The 20,106-nt window shown below is 38.9% G+C and overlaps 1 protein-coding gene across 5 annotated transcripts in view; it reads right to left on the bottom strand.

The window, feature by feature from the left end:
• The window catches only part of MINDY3 (MINDY lysine 48 deubiquitinase 3), a 51,996-nt gene extending 32,749 nt beyond the window's left edge, over nucleotides 1–19,247 (bottom strand). Inside the window, exons 1-8 of one of the 5 annotated variants that reach the window (XM_030480099.1) lie at nucleotides 19,037–19,247; nucleotides 10,468–10,547; nucleotides 8,434–8,491; nucleotides 7,813–7,986; nucleotides 3,359–3,410; nucleotides 1,369–1,483; nucleotides 892–965; nucleotides 347–426 (exon numbers count right to left, since the gene is read on the bottom strand). In XM_030480099.1, the coding sequence (XP_030335959.1) occupies nucleotides 347–426; nucleotides 892–965; nucleotides 1,369–1,483; nucleotides 3,359–3,410; nucleotides 7,813–7,986; nucleotides 8,434–8,491; nucleotides 10,468–10,547; nucleotides 19,037–19,133 (730 nt within the window). In that variant the 5' untranslated portion in view covers nucleotides 19,134–19,247. Of the gene's footprint in view, nucleotides 1–346; nucleotides 427–891; nucleotides 966–1,368; nucleotides 1,484–3,358; nucleotides 3,437–5,369; nucleotides 6,003–6,239; nucleotides 7,202–7,812; nucleotides 8,003–8,433; nucleotides 8,492–10,467; nucleotides 10,548–12,253; nucleotides 12,373–19,036 lie in introns of those variants that run through there. The other 4 variants (XM_030480120.1, XM_030480110.1, XM_030480129.1 and 1 more) reach the window with 4 other exon arrangements.
• Between the last annotated feature and the right edge of the window lie 859 nt (nucleotides 19,248–20,106).

Genomic DNA, 20,106 nt, shown 5'->3' with positions numbered 1-20,106 from the left:
TTTATGAGGTTCCTGTCAGTTCTTTTCTCTAGCTTGATGTGGCTGTTCTGAATAGTGGCCCTATCTCCAGTGTACTGACCAACCTCCACAACTTGCAGAGACTGCACTCCCTTCCATTATTCAGGCCACCAGTTCTCTTATAATTTCAACCTGTAGCTGACAATCCTGTATTCACCGATATTAACATCAGAGATTTAGTGCAAGTATGTTTTATTTCCATTGGAGGTCTGCTTAAATCAAAGGACAGTAAACAAGGAGACTATCAAAACAGAAATAGAGCACATTCCGAATCTGTAGGTCAAAGTAAGTAAAAAATACGAACAAGCATAAAATAGAACCAACTTACTCATTCCTGAACATTCTCTGTCTCCATCCCACACATTAGAAACAGCATGCCCCGTCAACAGGAGGTTAATCAAACTTTGGCTACATAACAGAAAGAAATAGCCTATTAAAAGGGATATAAAATTTATTTCTGAAAAAGTGGTTAACTCCAACAAATGAAAAAAGAATTGTATTACCTGGTCAGCTAAGCAGACATTGACTAACTATATTCCTTTAATCAGCTATTAATTAATTTGTAATTCAGTGATGCTAGTATCATCTCTACTCTTTCAACTAACACCCTGATATAAAAATGTAGCCCTGAATTTGAGAATTATTCCTCTGAAAATTCAGCAATAACAGAAGCATTTCCTCAGAACCGATGCACTAAATGGGGTAAGCAGTGAAAAAGGTACACTGTGTTAAATGTTACTTTTAGCTATTATAAAGTTATGGCTGAATCTTTGTTGTCATATCAATAATTTCCTAAAAGAATGATCAGTTACAGAAACATAAAACAGCCCACTAATCTATTTCAAGAGGTAGCAACCATATTTTGCAGCTTACCTTCCATGACCGTAAACAGGATCTATCAATGGCTCAGCTGCATCTTCAATTTCGTTTTTAATGTTTTCAATACCCTGCAGAAAAATTACAAATTTTTTGCTCTTTTAAGGAATAACTTGCAACATTTACAACAACAGAATGCAGTAGTAAAACATTAGGAGGCTGATATTTTTATATGAACTGATACCTAAACACACTACTTCTCTTGGTAAGAAATGCTAGGGACTTACAAGGAAATGTTTCCAAAATCTATAATTCTCCCAAACAATAAAAGGGGGGGGGGGGAAGGACTGAAGTTTTCAAATGCTGGAAATGTGCTGCAACATAGAATGAAAACACCATTCCCTCCATTCACCTAGATTTGATTCAGCCTATCAGTTTAGTGTTCACCTTTTACAGACAAAGGGTTACATCAAACTTTCTCTTAACAAAGAAACCACACACACGCACACAAAAAGTATCAAACAGCCCACAAACCTTTGTGAGTATTACAGAATACAGAAAGAGCAATACACCAAATCTGTTTGTCCACACCGAATACTGATCCCAAACTGCATCCTTCAGCTCAGGGAAGCTTTTGAATGCTCGTTTACTAAAGACAGAAAAACCCAACAAAAAAGGAGAATGTATTTAGATGAGGCATTAGAATAGTGTCACAAAGCACAAATAAGAACTACTAATACCTAACATGAAAATGTCCAAGTAAAAGCAGAGTGAATCTGGTGTTACATACAGAATGACACAGCAGCTGTTCTGGAGTTACTATAACTGCCATAGAGTCATTAGTATTTACCCATTGGAAGACAAATAATTCTGGAGCAATGTGCAAAAATGAACATAGTTTTTATATGCAAACACTAGGCATAAAGTCATTCACACTTGTGAAAGAGCAGAGGGGCTTGAACCAGTAATTCTACAACACACTGTTACTGAAACTGTGAATAGTCTATCTGTCACCAAAATAAATTTGCATTACACAGCATTCTGAAAGACAGTCAGTCCATAAACAGTGGAGGAAAAAAACCCTTCCGCTTAATCAGGTAAGAACATCTTTCAGGCTTTCAAAGTAACTATTACATTTCCCATGAGAATTTGATTTTAGACTCTAGCTTTGGTAAAAACCAAAATGTTCAAAACCATGAGTAGCACACTAACACTCGGGAAACTTATCCGGTTGTACAATAGCGTTGCTGTCTGGATGACAAGGTAACATCAGGTGATCGTATGTTTAAAAAGAAAAAAAAGTAAAATTAAAAAAAAGGAAGAAAGGAAAAGATCCATCAAAATTCCAGTGACATATTGCACTTTCTATTTCTTGGGATAGAGCTAAATACTTTTCAAAACACAAACATCAGGTTGCATTAACTCAAACTAGATCACAATCTCTGCTTATCTTGGACAAACTTAGGTGTGTTAATTTTCTTTTTGATTTCTTGCATACTTTTATTAAGCCTTGTTTAAAAAAGAAACAAGCATTTGCAAAAATATATCTCCATAGATGGGTTTATTCTGGCTAACACTCGAGATTTTTAATCCACCTTTCATTATCAATAGGTATACATGGCACACAAGGTATGCAAGGCAAAGTCAGTTCTGAAATCCATCACTCTGCTTGCTCTGAAGGCATATGCCAGTGTTCATTTTCAGTGAGAAAGACTGAGAAAAACTGAAGAGGGTACCGCAAGTGCAAAGATGGAGGAGGTGAGTGGGAGGGGTGGGGGGAGCAGGAAATTAGTGTTTTGATCAGATAATGTTACAAAAATTTTATACCCTCCTCTTTCATCTTTCTTCATATGACAATGGGTTTAAAGAACAAACTATAATTACTACTGATATGATAACCAGTAGTTATTGCAGTTCTAATTAGCAACATTTTCCATCTCAAGTGTTTTTTGAAATTCTGTTGCTCTTTATTTCCTCTTTGGGGATTTATTTGTATAATGATTACAACTAGTACCAGAACTGTAAGCGCTGTATTTAGACCCCCAAAAGAGAACAGCTTTTAAAGCATGAAACAAAAATCAGTCTTAGAAATGAAATATTTTTATAAGTGTTTCTTATGTTGTCTCAAATCAGGAGAAATACTAGATCACTTTTTTTTTCAGTATGTATAAAGTTTTTCAGCTAGAATTACTTGTGAAGACGAGATATAAATACTGAGGATTAACATCTTCAACTTAAATGTGAATCTTAATTAGATGTGCTCATATACTTGAAAAGCACAAGTTATTTGGCAAATTTCCCACATTACATTGCTCCAGTTTTATTTTAAAGCCTAATGCTTATGCTCAAAATGTTCCATCTTAAACAGCAAAGAAAAACAACCAAAACCCCCAAACCAAAACTTGAAATCTAAGCTTAACCTGATGTGTAACACAAAAAGTTCCTCAACATACCCCTTTCAGGGCTGTGAATATTAGTGTTACTTCAAAATATTGTATTTTAAATGTTCCAACATATTACTTACTGAATTAATGCATGAAATCGCTCAAAGCCAAGCTCTTCGACAGCCAAGGCAGCTATACACAAGAGACACTTTTCAGCACTACACATGGCAAAAAAATGACACAAGATACACACAGCAAGCTAGTATTCTTTCAAGCTTTAATTATATTTTTAATCCTCCCTTGAGATTTAATTTTTTAAGTGATTAGTATAAACTAATTTACCACAGCATTAAGATTCCACCATACAAATTAGTGAGAACATTTCTATTTGGACTAATCAATTTATTAAAAGCACAAAGCCACTGGAGTGTGTAGCCTTGAAAATATTTGTCAAATACTAAGCTGTTGATTTTGTACAAAACTTGGCTGTCACAAGGTCATCAAGCATATGCATACTGTAAACGTAATTCTGCAGGTCAAGAAGTAGTATTATTTCCTAGAAAAGCAAGCATGATTATTTGGATCATTTTATCAATGTAGGTAAGCTGTATTTTTTCTTCATATATACATTTCTGTTACTGAAATGTTGTTTTGTTGTGGGGTTCTTTTTCCCCCCTTTTCATGTTTATTTATTACAAGCAAACGAGTAGAATTATTCTATACAGTGTTATACATCCTGGTTTTAAAGAAGTTCTCATTGGTTTCTTTCAATAATGGAAAAACAGCTTTTCAAGTAAGAGTCGTGTCCAAGACAGAAAAAAAATACAGCATTAGTGTCTTCCCAAGTTCAACACAGGCTTTATACCTTTGTTCCCCTGAACATTTCCAAACCAAAGAGATGAAATGAACTTTTAAAATCAAATTTTCTTTTACCACGGGGAAGTTATACTCGCCAGTTGCGCAATTATCAAATTCTATCAGCTTTCAAACATTAAGACTCTAGCAGTCTTTAGTGCCCTTCAGGTCCACAAGAACTTTATACTCTTACTAGAAGAATAATACAAAAGAGCTTTCTGATAAAGGCCACTTAATGCTGAATATTTTAAAAATGTCTGATCGCGTAGCTACTGAATTTGGCTGCATATAATTCATTAAAGACCTGAAGTTATAAGGCTAATACTACTGATTAATTTTCAGAATTCCAGGAAGGGCTTTTTAATGCTCTTTCTGATTGTATTTTGAAAGCAGCGCTTGATTTGCCCACATGCAAATACAACAGATTCCGCAGCAAAAGTATACTTTCATTTTCTACTTCAGAAATACGGCAGCAGTAGTCCTAAAAGTGTTAGGTTTTGACTTGGAAAAACTACAAAAATTCGGTAAAATTACGTTACCAAGAGCAAAACTAAACTTAAGAAAATGTATTTTTAAGACTTTTTTAAAAAAAATATGAAATAATGAAACTAAACTGCAGAAAATGCTAAAGGAACTAACCCTGCTCCGAGAATGTATGTTTTTGTAAGCAGAAAGTTAGAGGGACTAAATCATATAAAGCAATTTTGAACCTGGGAACTTGCACTACTACAGCCAACGCATGGCCAACAAGTCACTGGTATACACCACAAAAGCAGATGAAAAATGCTATTGCATTCAGTAAGTGTGCTCGAATCCACCTTTTGTTCACACAACAGGACGATAGGCAGTTTCATTCTGTTACTACAGAACAGAGTGAAATGGTAAGAGAACTACTATTTGAAACAAAGGGAAAGAAGTAGAAACCCTAAAGAAAAGTGTAACTATACGTAACCCAAACAATGCTAAATAAAGATAGTGCTTAGAGGAGAGGAAGAGAACAAACAGCATTAGAACATGAGCTGTATGAGAGACGCAATTGTATAGAAACTCTTTAAAATGATGCTCTATCATGCTGTGTCTAATCATATTTCATGGTTTTATTGTAAACATATTCCCACATTCAATTCCCAATTAGCAGTAGCCTGCCATGTGGAATTGTATCTGTAACACTCTCCCATGCATAAGTCCTAGCAACTATGACAATGCCTGTTTCTATTTTTATTGATTACAGCAACCAAGCAAGAAATAAGTTTATTCCTTTGCACTAGTAGTAACAGAACTCTACATTATTAATACCTTCTTCTCCACATCTTTGTCCCAAGCTTAACCAGGCAAGAAGCTAGTCTAGCAGGACAGAAAAGAAAAACAAACCAAAAACCCCTAACAAATATATATTAAATCAGGAAGTGTACTGCATTATACATGTAAAGTAAAATACTGTTTGAATTGTAAAGTACATACAAGAGGTACATTCAGTGTCTAGCAGGGAATGTAGAATAAGAACAATGAAGATTAACATCGCTCATAACAAAAGTAGACTTCATGCTACGTATCCTGCTCTTCCTAAGCACATTCCATGGTATTGAGGACAAGTCAGGCAGAACTTGCAGACTTGTACAGAAATATGAAAAAGGTAGATATGCAACAGAATGGATTAGTTCATTAATTGTGTGTTGAGAGCAATTATTGATTGTGTGTTTAATAAGACTTTTTGCTAAACAGTTTCTACAGTTAAAAGTTCTTTGGAATAAGGCAATATATTAATAACCAGGACAGTAAAAGCACATGGATAACTAGGCTGTGCTTCACTTTTTCTTCAAAGGAAGCTTCATAATACGAGCAAAAGTTTCAGAGACAACTGAAAAATCCACGGAAATTAGGAATTTCAGTTACAACTGCCTTATCATCTTGCAAAGGAAGTTTTTTTTTCTTTTAAACACAAAAGTTGTAGATACAACCTTATACTTTTTCCTAATACAAAACCCCTGCTTATGTGGTGACTTGTTTTTTTCAATTAAGTAACATTTTAATTACTGCTTGAGCCTTCTAAAGCACAGGGAGCATCTGACAGAAGCAGGTGAAGACGACTTGTAACATAAAGAGCTCCAGCACTATTAATTGCTATAGCTAGCTGCGCACGTATAAATCTACTTGTAAAATTCTTACTTTGTAGTTATGCCACAAACTGCAGAATAACATATTCCTTCCATCAAAAGATGGCACCTTTATAAGCATGTTCTCATGTGAAAAGTTTTTCATACTTCTTAAGGGACACATTTGGAACAACAACTAAAAGAAAAAGAAGCTTATCTTTTAACATGTTAGATATCTCCTAATAAAAGGTTAATAAATACATGTCTCAATGATCATGTGTGCACAGATAAACTTCCCGTGTCACTGGCTCCACAGCAGTTAGATGACTAGATGCTGTGTCTTAGTGCAACAGATGATGTTCACTGGATCCCTGACATCAGTGACTAATCATAGAATATCTCATTAGAAGGGACCCATAAGGATCCAACTCCCCACTCCTTACAGGACTACCTAACACTAAATCACATGATTGAGTGTCCTCCAGTTGCTCCTTCCGACAGGCTTGGTGCTGATGGACCTCCCTTTCAGTGAAGAACCTTTTCCTAACGTTCAGTCTGAACAGCCCGTGACACAGCTTCATTCCATTTCCTCATGTCCTATCACCGGTCACCAGAGAGAGGAGATGCTCTGGAGCACCTCCCCCTCTTCTGCCTCCTTGAAGAAGCTGTGTACTGTGATGAGGTCACCTCTCAGCCTTCCTTTCGCCAAGCTAAACAAAACAAGTGACCTCAGCTGCTCCTCCTAAGACCTTTCACCATCTTGGTCACTCTCCTCTGGACACACTCTAACAGCTTGACGTCCTTCTTGTATTGAGGTACCCAAAACTGCACAGTACTCAATGTGGGGCCTCACCATTGCAGTGTAGAGTGGGACAATCACCTTCCTCGACCAGATAGCTGTGCTGTGCTTGATGCACCCCAGGACACAGTTGGCCATTTTGACTGCCAGGGCACACTGTTAACTCATGTTCAATTTGCCATCAACCCAAACCCCATTTAATGCCTTGGATGGAACTGTACAGAATCTTCTTCAAACTGTTTGGGAAACAATAGTTATGACAGTTATTGTAGCTATGCAAAATATCAAGCTGGATATGAAGGAATCAAGACATTTCCAAAAAACAAGCAAGCAAAAAACTCTAACTTAAAAAGCCTCAAACCCTCTTTAATCTACTAGATTTGATTAAGCTGGTTTAGTACTGCATATAATCGAACAAAGGAAAAAAGACTACTTCTCCATAACAGGGGATCCAGAATATTTTAGAACAGATCAAGCATTGCAGAATTTCCTACAAAAGCTCTTCTGAAATAAAGCAACAAGTAACACATCAAAATATTCCTCCAGTGTTAGGAAGCATGTAGATTTTTCCAAATTAAAGACACACCAGGTCCCAGTAAAATTGAAAAATTATGGAAATTGCTCAAATTCAAAAGAAAGACATGTAAGAACTCCAGTTATAGATAGCACATTCCTTTCAACAAGAAGGATCAATGCCTCCAATCACAACAGACAAAAATCCATCTGTTGCTAATGGAATCACAAAGGCGAAAAACCCATCTGTGTAATAACAATAAGCAGTGGCCCCTCAAAAAAACCATAATACTTCACTAAGTGATGGGTAATTTAGTATAGAAATACATCTTACAAGGCTGTTCCTCTTGACGACTAGATTCTGCAGGACTTTCAGAAATACTAGCAGTTTCTTCAGTTGTTTTTCCTCTTATCCATGTTGCCAGAGAGTACGACTCTGAATTATCAGAGCAAGCCATTTCCAAAATGTCACATAATGTGTGACAGAGAAGGTTCTTCTGGTCCTCTTCTGAAAGATCAGAAACCTACATGAGTTCAGTTGCTGCTAATCAGTATGTTATATAAGCTACTAGTATCTTTTTTAATATATTGTTATCTAAATAATTGAGTTTATTACTTTTATCTTATTAATTATTAATGTTAATTGCTGTTCCACTATACTGGACCAAATAATTATAAAGCTGTCTTTAGAAAAATCTGGTTTAATATGATTTCTAATCCATTCCCTTTTCTAATAATAGATTTCAATTAAATATTTATAAAACACAGAAGTACTATGGACAGGCATAGCCCTCACAAATGGGAGTTTAGAGACATGCATACATACTGTATGACTCATAAAATGGCATGGGAGCACACTTCAAAATAAAGTGTAAAATATTTCAAATTCTTTGTACTAGGACATGCTTTACAAATAATTCAAATGGAAAAAAATGAGAAAAAGATGTCTCAGTACCTGGACAGTCTCTCCAATTAGACTTTTCACTGGCAAAAAGCCTCTTCAAAAGGAATGCCTTTGTTACCAAAACATAAAATAATATTAAAATACAAGACACACCAACTTCCACATCATGTCACAAAGCATTTTTGTATGTTATTAGAAGGGTTTCAAACTGCTCATCATTTAGTAGGAGACCCTGAGCCTGCACTGTTTACTGATTTTTCCCATTCAAACTAACTACAAAGGTGGCCTCATACTTATGTTCAACACTGAGTTTAAACCTCAAGTACGCTTCAAATACACAGAGTGGATATTTACATAAACATCTCCAGACTCAAAGGACTGCACTGATGGAGTAAAAAGCCCATCTCTTTTAACCACTGCAATTCATAATTCGCATACCAGACTAACGAAAAACTATGCATATGCATATCCCTACTTTGTTTTCTATCAACGCTAATGTTGCAATTAGAAGAATAGACTCAAAGTTAAAGAGAAGGAACAATGAAAGAACAAACTTTGGGAAGTAGAGTCTTGGTCTTGTAATTACTCTGTTAAGATGCTGTTTCAGGTACTTGCACTACCTTAAAAACAGATGCTTCAACTTTCACTTCTTCCCCGACAGACTGGCACTGTTCTCCCATCACAGATCTTTTGCACACTCTTTTTAGTAATTCACAGCAGCAGTAGGCACTGCAAGATCTGTTTGATCACTTCCTCCCTCCCTACCTCAAATTCATCTCACTTTTAAGCATGCTTTAACTACTTAATTTCAAGGAAGTTGAACTACATATAAATCTGCAAATCCATTGTCTATAAGAACATTTGATACAGTAAAGACTTGGCACTACCTTTAAGGAGCTGGCTGGTCCTATTCTTTACTCGCTCCACTCCTCCAAATTAAAGACTTGTAATTCTAACGTCAGAGACACTGTACATCTGTTTTTAAGACCACAGAACTAGACACAGCCATGTTACAGAGTGCAATTCATAATAAAATATTTTTCTATTGACTGTTTACAACCTAAACAAGTGGTGCTTCTTCCTGTGGTACAAGTGTTTTGGTGGGAACAGTGTTCATAACATCTTGAAGTAACCATAACAGAGGACTTATGGCACTACACACACCAGAGATGCTCCACAACGTCAGTTGTCTGACCCACACACCTTCCCATTCATGATCAGATTAACTCCGCTACACAACTTTAATTTTCCCTATCAGTGGGCAAGGCCTCAACTCAGACCTAGACATACCTGCAGAATTTGATCTGTGTATAAGAAAAGTCAAGAGCGGGTTATTAGAAAAAGTAATCTGGCCCATGACTCGGTGTCTGCCTGATTCTACAGGATGCTCCTGAGAGAATGAAGTGCAGTCACAGATTAGACAAACTGCTCTAGCAGAACGGATCCAGCCTACAGGTCATAACATCTATACAGGAGTCAGAATTGCCCTAGAAACTTACAAGTGGAGTAAGAAAACAAAAATAAAATCACAATCACAGTTGTTTGAGCATATCTGAAGCATAAGTGAAATCCTAAACATGTATCCAGAATAAAATATATGCACCTGACATACTTCCAACTATTCTGCTAACATTTCTCCTTTTCTCACATAGCAAATCTTGACAGGTTCAAAAACAGATTACTTCAAATCCTTCTAATACAGTTTGCTAAAGCAGCGATTGTGACACAGATACTAACCTTCTTAAGGACAGGGAATTTGAGAAATGAGAAAGGATTAGGATTACATTTATATCTGATCTTTTATTTTCCCCCTTTATCCTGCATTACCCACTTCAAAGTTAACCTCTGCTCGGATCAACCTGCACCACTTTCTCAAACAAATCCACTTCTGTAAAATTATAGTTCAAAATCAGACCATCTCTGCCTTTCTACTGAGTTTTTTGTCTTATCCACACTGTACTACGAAATCCAAATACAACTGATCTGCAATTCTTCTAATATTTATTTTAGTTCCACATACATAGAGAAAAGGATAGATTTTTGGCTTACTAATTTTAAACCATTTCTACAATAAAAACATCTCACCTGTACAGGTGCAATCACTGCACAAGGGCCACCTTCAAATTGTTCTAATGCAGTTGATTCAGATTCACTAAAGACAAATCCTGTCAAATGAAAAATGAGTATATTTAGTGAAATATATAAACAAGCACATGTTTATGTATACTCCTTCCCTAACAGAAATGACACCTGATTTATTCTCCTCTAAAAATTAGGCAAGTTTTCAAGATTTTTTCTCCCCGATAATACAACAGAATGTGGTTCAACTATCTGAAGAAAAAAAGTCATGAATACAGGTGAAAGCACAGAAATTATTTATCTCAGCAATGAAATCATGACCAGAAGAGGCCAACAGCTAGGGTTATAAAGAAAAGGATTCTTAACAGTAAAACTGTCACTAGAACACAGGTGGCTGAATACATTAACCATAATTTTTGTTTTATTACGGTTTATTTCTTATAAGTCAAATAAAAATTGTGATAATATTTCATTTTACATATGTAAAACAAAGATGGTCTTTGGACCTTCACTGAACATGCATAACACATTTCTATTCCCTGTGAAGGGCACAGTATGCCACCCACTGATCTCATTTTTGGCTTATTAGTGCTTCCTATTAAGATCAAATTATGCTGAGTAACTGAAATATTCACTCGTAACCCCTGAAGCAAGCCTCTTAATGGTGTTCTTTCACAGAAGATCCACTATATTTATTGAGCTGCAAGATCACTCCTTTCCCCCTCCCTCTGTCTTTAATGTATTTGTATTTCAGAATTACCTTACAGCCATATAACAGAGAAAATCCTGGAGCAATTACTGCTAAATTGTTTGTTACTACCTTGTTCTTAAACTTTTCTTCAACATACGGTGATTCACAGCTTGCATTTCTCATAGATAGGTGCATATACATGGATAATTACCTTGATGAAGCAGACACACAGCAACCTACCCACAGTGAGTGATAGTTTCCATTATTTTCTAAGTGCTGATCTTATTGTGCTGAAGTGACTCTAGTTCAATGTAATCTAGAAACCATGCAACCGTAGTCAGCAACCCAGCAAGCACGGGCAAGTAGAGGCAGGGAGAAAGGGGGGACACATGCATATTTTCGCAGCAGTGTCAGGTTCAGCACAAAGAATATTCAATGCTTCTTTCCCACAATTTGTCCTTTTTCCAATTTTGTATCATTACATGCTGACATACCAAAAGCATCCCTAATCCCTGGATGTGAATTTGTACTGGGGAAATGCATGTCCCCAGAGCAGACTTCCACACTATTGCATGACAGGTACATCACCCTGACCAGCACAAGAGAGGACTACTGCATGTTTTATGGGCCATATTTCATCACATAAATGATTGCTGTTCAACAACGTGACTTTTTTTAAGGATGGATCAATGTAGCAATTCTTCTTTAAAAAAATGGGTTTTCCTCTGTGTCTGGCAGAAGGCTCCAGCGTTTGGTTTTTTTTAACTGAATGTGCAAATGTGCATTATGAAGGTTTATTTTATATTCAAAACACACATGCAGATCAATCCTATGTACTTAAGTCCCTCGCATTACCTAATGCAGCAACGAAGCTCCATTAATCCATACTTCAACCAAAGTTTGCACTCATTAACCCTGTTAACATGCTTTAATAAGAAATATTACCAGTCCTTTAAACTTTCTGAATTAGTTTATGCAGGTTTATGATATTAAAAGCTTCCTCTACTTTGAAGCGTGACTGCATGCCATCTAAACACACTGCAAACACCAGGCTTTTTTTAGTTGTTTTAATGATTTAGCCACTGCAGAAGAAAAACATACTTGGATGTGGTACCATTAAACCACATTTAAGAAATCTTGAATTTGTTTCACATTCTTCAGGCTTCTTATAGAAAGCATGAGCTGTCTCAGATTAACCCTGCTCTATTTTTCAAAACTGCTACCTAAAAATAAAGAAAATTGAGTGTGATCTTTCAGAGTGAATACAAATTTGAGGTAGACAATGCAAAATTGATATTACACAGAATTTAACAGAATCCAACCACAGAAAAAAAACCAAAACCAACATATGTCGTGCCTAACAGAACATTTAATTTCTTCTTACCCGAGTGCTGCTTAATGCTTACTAAACATCGATTTTGTTCTACAAGCTGTTAAGCCCTTAAAAGTTAAGGGCTTCAGGGATATTGGTCTTACCCTCTTTTTTAAAACTTCTACGAAATCTGAAGTCAGCTCAGGCAAAATTTCAAAACCCAGCAGTGTAAAGTCCAGCTGGGTTCAAGCCTACCTCAGCCTGCAATCACACCTACTTACCTTTCTGCCCTCCACAGTAATTACACCTTGGGCAATCTCTATAAACACCCATCAACTCCAGGCTCATCCATGTGATTCATAGGAATGGCCTGGCCACCCTTTTAGTTACCACCTAAGACTAGCATCTCTAATCCAGACTAATTTCTGCTTAAGAGGGAGTGGGTTTAGGCATATCTATAATACAGCCCTTGCCACTCAAGATAAAATTTCAAGAGCAAAATAGATTTAATGCAGCAAAATAATCTTTAAAAAAAAATCTACCTCTTTTTTATTCATGACTATAACTATTTACCTATAAGAAATGTTAAACAGTACGATTATCATTCATCTTCCTTTTAATTTATAACCCTATTAAAGGCCCCACTGACCCCAATCTTTTTTTCCCCCAACATCACTACTGTTCTGCTGCTTTGACCTCATTGACCCCATTTTTTCCAAGATCATTACTGTTCTACTGCTTTAAAATTTTTTTCTGGGCAGGGGGAGAAGCAGGTTTAGATTCCTGTTGGTAATCAGTGTACTGCCCAACATTGTCTGTTACAGTCAGTATGATATTCCCAAATCTGTCTTTTTATTATTTGTCCACTATTAATCACAAAACACACAGTTTTATTCTCTTTATTTCCCCAAAACAGCATTTACCAAGGCCCATGTTTCGTTTCTTATACCTAATTCTTAAATCTTCTGCATAGAGTTTGCCAAAATTAATGTATGGCTTAGTTACCTACTCTTGTCTTCCATCTAACACTTCACATCATTGTCCAAAGTACTACAGAACACATTCATTCTTCTACTCTGACCACCCCATCACTTTCCTGCATCTCTTTATTATTTGCCTATTTCTAAAATTTTTTGTTTGTTTGTTTACATCCAAGACAGTGCAGACATTGGTAACATCAATTTTACAAAGGATGCTGTACACCTTCACTGTTTCCAGTCTGTGCAAGAACCAATTCTAGATGAAAGAAACAAAGGGAGTAGCTAAAGAGCAGGCAACGTTAACCACATTAGAAAAATAACTTGCTCTATCCCTAATCAATCTAGCTACAAAGATGCTGGGCTATTAATTTTTTTGTCCTGTTCTCTGCAGAACCAGCCTCTCACCATGGAAGCATATTTCTTCTTCTCTTTTGGAATACCAGAAATGCCTGACAGAAACATTAGAACAATCCATTATTACCCAAATACAAGGTTTGCAACATGTCTTAATATTTCATCCTTTCTCTAGAGCTGGGTGTAGAATGATAGACACATTTTGCATATGGCTTTGGGTTTTCAAAGTGTGTTTTTATAGTAAACGAACTACTGAAATTTTCTGTAGGGAAAAAAATCCAACCCAAGCCAAACAACTTTTTTCACATACACAGAAAGGAGCGTTTACTACAGCAATACCACAACAAAACTCCCACTTAATGGTTTGTGGATAAAGAGCCAGGAAGTCCTGGAAGGGTTTGAGGAACATATCCAAATTACCTAGTAGGCTAGCACTAAACCCTGATAAAAGCCTTCTATGGGAGCATTCCTCAAGACCTTTTATTTTCTTTAAGCCCATCAGACTTATCCAGAATAAAGAATGGACTGACTAGCACTTTATCTTTTCTTAAAGTAAGGACAGTGTCTTTCCAGATATTCCTTTTTGGGCCCAGGCAGCAGCAGAGTTTCAGGGTTTACTAACTGTTTAGGTAATTGTGTTACAGGGCATTTCAAATTCTTACTGCTCTATGTGTACTCCAACTACATCATTAGTCATCATGCCCATTAGCCAGAAAATATGATCTTCTTAAAAACTTCACCTACATGTTCACACCCCATTTTTTCACAGTGGATGGTACTATCTATTCTCTTTCCAGTTTAACAGTGCTGAAAGGGCTGTTACTTACATTTACTGACACAGACGGTCTCTCAAAAACCTGTATTTCTGTTCCAAAGCCTAACTTTTCATTCAGCAAGCTTCACAAGAGGTTTTTCAGCCTTCAGAGTGAACCCATTATTTTAAGATAACTCTGCATTATGTTAATGCATTAAATAAACATTTAAATCTCATATACAATAGAAAGGCATTTGGCAGTCTAAAGCAGCAAGATGGGGTTATTTTCTCTGTAATGACAGCATCATTACCCCAAAACCAATATGCTACTCCAAGAGACGAAAGAAGAAAAAAGTCTACCAGTGTAAAATGGAGAACAGAATTCTTCCCTAGAGAAGGCTGTTAGGTAGCTCTTCTCAGGAGGACATCCCTACTGTTTTTCAAAAAACTACTGTTGCCTCACATTTGCTAGTAGTATGGCTTGTGTTAGCACTTCCTACTGGCAGAATTACCAACATCCACTTAAACAGAAACACCACCTTCTACTTAAATGGAAGCTCTAAGTTGGTGGTCATCAGTACTTCTTTCTTTCAAGGCCTTTTCTTCTCACATGACGTGCAAATTCCTGGCAGCAAGTTTGGTTTCCAACTTCTTAATTTTTACACATGCCTTAAAAGCAGTCCATAGACACCGACTTGAAGACCAAGGTTTAATTTGATAAGTATAACTGGCATCGGCAAAGTAGAAGCTCCAAAAGCAGTTCCACCAGAAGATTTGAAGAGGCAACACTTATGGCAGACAAGCAGCAACAAATAGGCAGAGGTGGGCCAATAGGTGTAACCACGTCCTCCAGCTCTTTGTACAATCCACACTTGTCTATACTCTAACTGTGAATAATAAACGAAAAAAGCTTTTCTTCCTGATTAACTCTTTGCACCAAGTAATATGGAACTCAAAGAGATGGAAAACAGACAAGTGCAAATATTCTATCAATCACAGTCATCAAAACATTTTATAGAAATTACATAGATACGAATGACTATTTCTCTTCCCTCACCAAAATTAATCAAAAATTATTAAACTCAACTCAGAGGAACACTTTTCAAATTGCTACTTCTATTTAAGACTTTAAAGAGTGGCAAGTGTGCTCCTTCTGCTCAAAATGTATCTGCTTGTCTGGTAAAGATATTATTTCCTAGTAACCCTGCCCTGATTGTGGTCTAACAATATTATAGCTCCAATGACTTAAAACCACTACTACGGGATCTAGCTCCTCAACCAAGGATGTAATAAAAACCAATGTGGTGACGTTTCAATGTAGTGGACCAGAAAGAGAGTTCCAAGCATGTAAGAAGCAGGAAACCTACAGAGAATAGGAGAGAATGACAACTTGTCTTTTCTATCTATGCTCCCAGCTCTCAGGCTGAAAGAGGATCCAGATAAAATGGACTTTTTTACATTGTACATGATACATATATACATGAACTACAGTATTAAAACTTTCCTGCTATGTTTTTGCAGTTAAATAGTTGTTTTCAAAAGATTGGCCCGTATCTTTCTTTCCAAAGACCAGTGGGAAAACAGCTTAGGTAATTCTGACAGGATGCTGTGCTCAAACCTGCCAGACATTCATAGTTGTGTAGGCCTGATGCTGCATGCCTTAAGGCTGGTCTGAAGAGTCCCTTTATGAATGGCATTTGCCTCTTGGATCAACGAAGAAAATCACTCCCGATATGGGTATGTTTCTTTAGGGTTCAGTCCTCCTCCTAACTCCTTCCCAAGTTACCATATTTATGCCAAGAAACACTGAAGTACAGAACCAAGCCTTTGCACTACATTCTGTGTCCACTTTGAGGATTCTGGAAAACAGTATTCGTGAAGTTCAAACTGCAAATTCTGCTGCAACTATAAAGAAAAAAAAAAAAAAAAGCAGCTATAAACACCCCCTTCCCCAAAGCCCCCCAAACAAAACAAAACAAAAAAAAAAAAACAAAACCAACTACTGCAACAACAGCTTTGCAGCCATGCCTTTAAATCAGGAATCAAACCAATATATTTAAAGCTGCCAATGCAGCAAACTGGGGGAGTTACTGTCACTAACTTCAAACAGCATATCCACATTAGCTAGGTCAGTTCTGCTAACTGCCCGCAGATCAGCCTGCCTTCAATTCTGACCAAACAAATACGATGGTTACTGAGTTTGGTGCATGACAAGGATTCCCAGAAAACTGCTATCTTTACCAAGAAACTGACTGGTTCGAGTCTTACATTACTCAACACCCTCCCTACTCTCTACTTTTCTTTCCAACTGTAAATTATAGTTCTTAACTTCCAAATGGTTTGAGAAAGGATCAGACAACATTCAGAAAGTATCTGAAATAAAAACCAGTGTTGGCACTACACCCTTAAAAAAACCCAAACCCAAACTACAAAAAAAACCCCAAACACCAAACTAGTTGTTTGATAGTTTCTGTGCATATGATGTGAAACGAGGGTCTGTCTTTTAAACTTTGTAGTCTGTGGAAATAATAAAGCTTGATTTTTATGCTTAGGAGTTTTTTAATCTTGACGAGTCAGTGCTGACAAGACTCCTGCAGCAGGTAAATGGTGCAGAACTTCTTCAACAGAACAGAAATTGAAATAAATATATTATGTTGCTACACAACATAAGGAATAGAGACCGACTTTTTTGATTCCCAGCACAAGACCTCCAAACAACACACTAGCTTACTGTCATGTGGTTTTACTACATGAAGTTGACTGTATGAAAGAGAATATAGAGAAGGAAACAGATATACTACACAGTATAGTTACAGGACTTTTCTCAAAGACAGGTAAGAAATAATAGCTCCCTTCCAGGGCCCACCAAGAACATGAGAGGCCTTTTCCATTAATCTTTCACAGGATCATAGGTGTGGGGCATCACAGCATGCATTCCAGTAAGTACCAAAACTGCTAAAAATTCTTATAAAAACTATCTTGAAAAATGTCAATTTTGGTAATCCAACATTACTAGTTAAAGAAATAATTACGCATTTTAACACTGCTTTTTCTGACTTCACAAAAACCTTGTACTGAAACCGCAACACTCTACCAAAATTTGAGATATTTTAAAAAGTAATTATATTTCAATAAAAATAATCAATTCAGTAAGAAAAGTAGCACTTTATTAGGGCTGCTTAAATTCTAGACCTTGGAAATAATTTAGTGTTTTTTCCCCCAACTATTTCTCACTGAATTATCTGAATACAAATCATCCTAAGGAAAAAGACAGGAGAGTCTGGTAATGCAGTCCGAGTCCCGTGAGAGGGGAGAAGCTGTGCAGCTCCCAAATCAACATCACACATGCATCTACTGAAACTACAGAGATGACAAAACTCATGTTAAGAAAACACAAACAGAAGAGCAAGGAACAGAGAACACTAAAAACATCCTTTTGTTTCGGCCAACTGTACCCTGAGACCTGAATGCATTAGATTATTTTTTTAATCTATAAATACCACTATCGTTTGGGGATTTTCTCCAGGAATTAGTGGTGTTTTTATTATGATGTTCATAACCATTACTAGGACTCTTCAAAACCCACAGGAAGTTACAGAGAAGGCTATTACTCCCTTCTTTCAGCCAGGACAGGTACACAGACTGATTTCTTGCACATCATTTTTACCATCAAGTCTCTCTACTACACCCTGCAACTGCAGTTTTGGAAGAATACCAGAAAGTCTCCATCAAGTAGAAACTATGTGTAGGTTGCATAATTTAAATATGGAAAAAAACACCTTACAAACACCCCAGGTTCCACGGTTGTTTTGCTTTATCTCTTGCCCCATCCTAAAGACGGCATGCACCTGCTTCCACCGCGGAAGAACCAGTTTAAAACAACGTGTGGGTCTCTGTCCCAAGCTTGCCCCCACTTTCGCCACGTCTATTTATGACTCCCACGTTCTTACCCCCTCCCCCCCCCCCAAAAAAAACCCAGACAACTCGTGTTCATGTTCCCACAAGCTGTGTAAATAACGGCACAAGATGCTGTGAGATACACTTCAGAAGCGCAGCTCCCTCCCCACTGTTTCAAGTTCCTTTGCAGGTTTGTGTCAAAAGACGACCAGGCTGCAAAAAAAATAACGCTCAGCCAGTGAAACTGCTGCATCATTTTTCCCGTGGGCCACACGCGGAGTTGCCGGTGACGGGAACACGAACGACAACGACGACCCCCCGTCCCCTTCCACGGCGGCGCGGCGGGGCCGCCTCCCCTCCCGGACACACGGACACGGGCGACGCGGCGCCCCGCGGAGGCGGGCGTGCGGCCGGCGGGGACAGCTGTGGGTGTGTCCGGGCAGGTGGGCCGAGAGCTGCGGGGCGGGCCGAGGGCCGAGCAAGGGCCCTGGGGAACGGGGGGGGGACTGGGGCAGAGGGCCGGGCAGACACCGGGGAGGGGAAGGGCCGGGCGGGGAGCGGGGCCGGGGGACGGCGCACGCAGGTACCTTGCGCCCAGCGGCAGAAGATGGTGTCGGCCAGTCCGCGGGGCCCGGCCTTCTTGCCCCACACCAGGTGGACAAGCTCCTGGCCCGCCTCGGACATGACGGGGCGGCGGCGGCCCTGAGGCCGGGCGGACGAGGCGGCTCCCGGCGGCGGAGGCGGCTGTGGCAGCCGCGGCCCCTGCGCAGGGGAGGGGCCGCACTTGGGAGGGCGGGGCCGGGCGGGGCGCTGGCGCGCGCGGAGGGGAAGGGGGGGCCGGCCGGGCGCCACGAGGAGGTGCGCGTGCGCGGCAGCCGCTTTTCCGCTTCCCCAGCGGGCCCCGGTGCTTCCGCGGGCCGGCGCGGAGGGGCGATGGGAGAGCGGCTGCGGCTGGCCCGGCCCGCCCCGGCCGGCGGGGAGGCGGCGAGGGGAGCCGTGCTGCCCCGCCCCGGTACCAGTACCCGTAGCCCGGGTGGTACCGAGGCCGCAGGCTGGTGTGTGGATGGGCGTAGCAGTGAACCGAAATAGTAGCCCCCATAGAATCATTCTCTTCTTCATCTGGCGTGAGGTGTCCCTGCCCATGGCCGCGGGGTTGGAACTAGGTGATCTTAAAAGTCCTTTCCAGCCCTAACTATTCTGTGATTCTGTGGTTGTCAGCCACGGGTGTGAGGCCGGCGCCTTCAGCGAGCGGTTCCCCTTGGCCTTCCCTTGCTGTGTGGGTTCGGCCCGGGCGCTGCTCGCACTGCCGGTTTGGTGCTGCCCCAGACAACTGAGCTGCAGGGGGTGGCACTGAGGGAGATGGCCTTTAAGGCTTCATGTGAAGCAGACAACAGTCAAGTGTAAAGGCTCCCAACCACGCGTATGGGCTGGATATATCAAGAGGTCTCAGGAATTCACAGTCACACCAGTATTTAGAGTGTTTCGTGTATGTATTTGTATAGTAGTGCGAAAGTGCTAACCTAACATAGGTAAAATGTAGTGCTACCGTAAGTACATGAAATATACTATTATAGAAACAGCTCTCTTTACTGGCAGTACATACATTCATACAGTACTTTGAAATGAAGAATGAAAGGTAGCCATATGATCTTCTTAC

The sequence above is a fragment of the Strigops habroptila genome, chromosome 1, assembly GCF_004027225.2.
Source record: "Strigops habroptila isolate Jane chromosome 1, bStrHab1.2.pri, whole genome shotgun sequence".
Classification (NCBI taxonomy): domain Eukaryota; kingdom Metazoa; phylum Chordata; class Aves; order Psittaciformes; family Psittacidae; genus Strigops; species Strigops habroptila.
The sequence above is the reverse complement of the archived record's forward strand: the minus strand, read 5'-3'. Positions and strand labels throughout refer to the sequence as shown.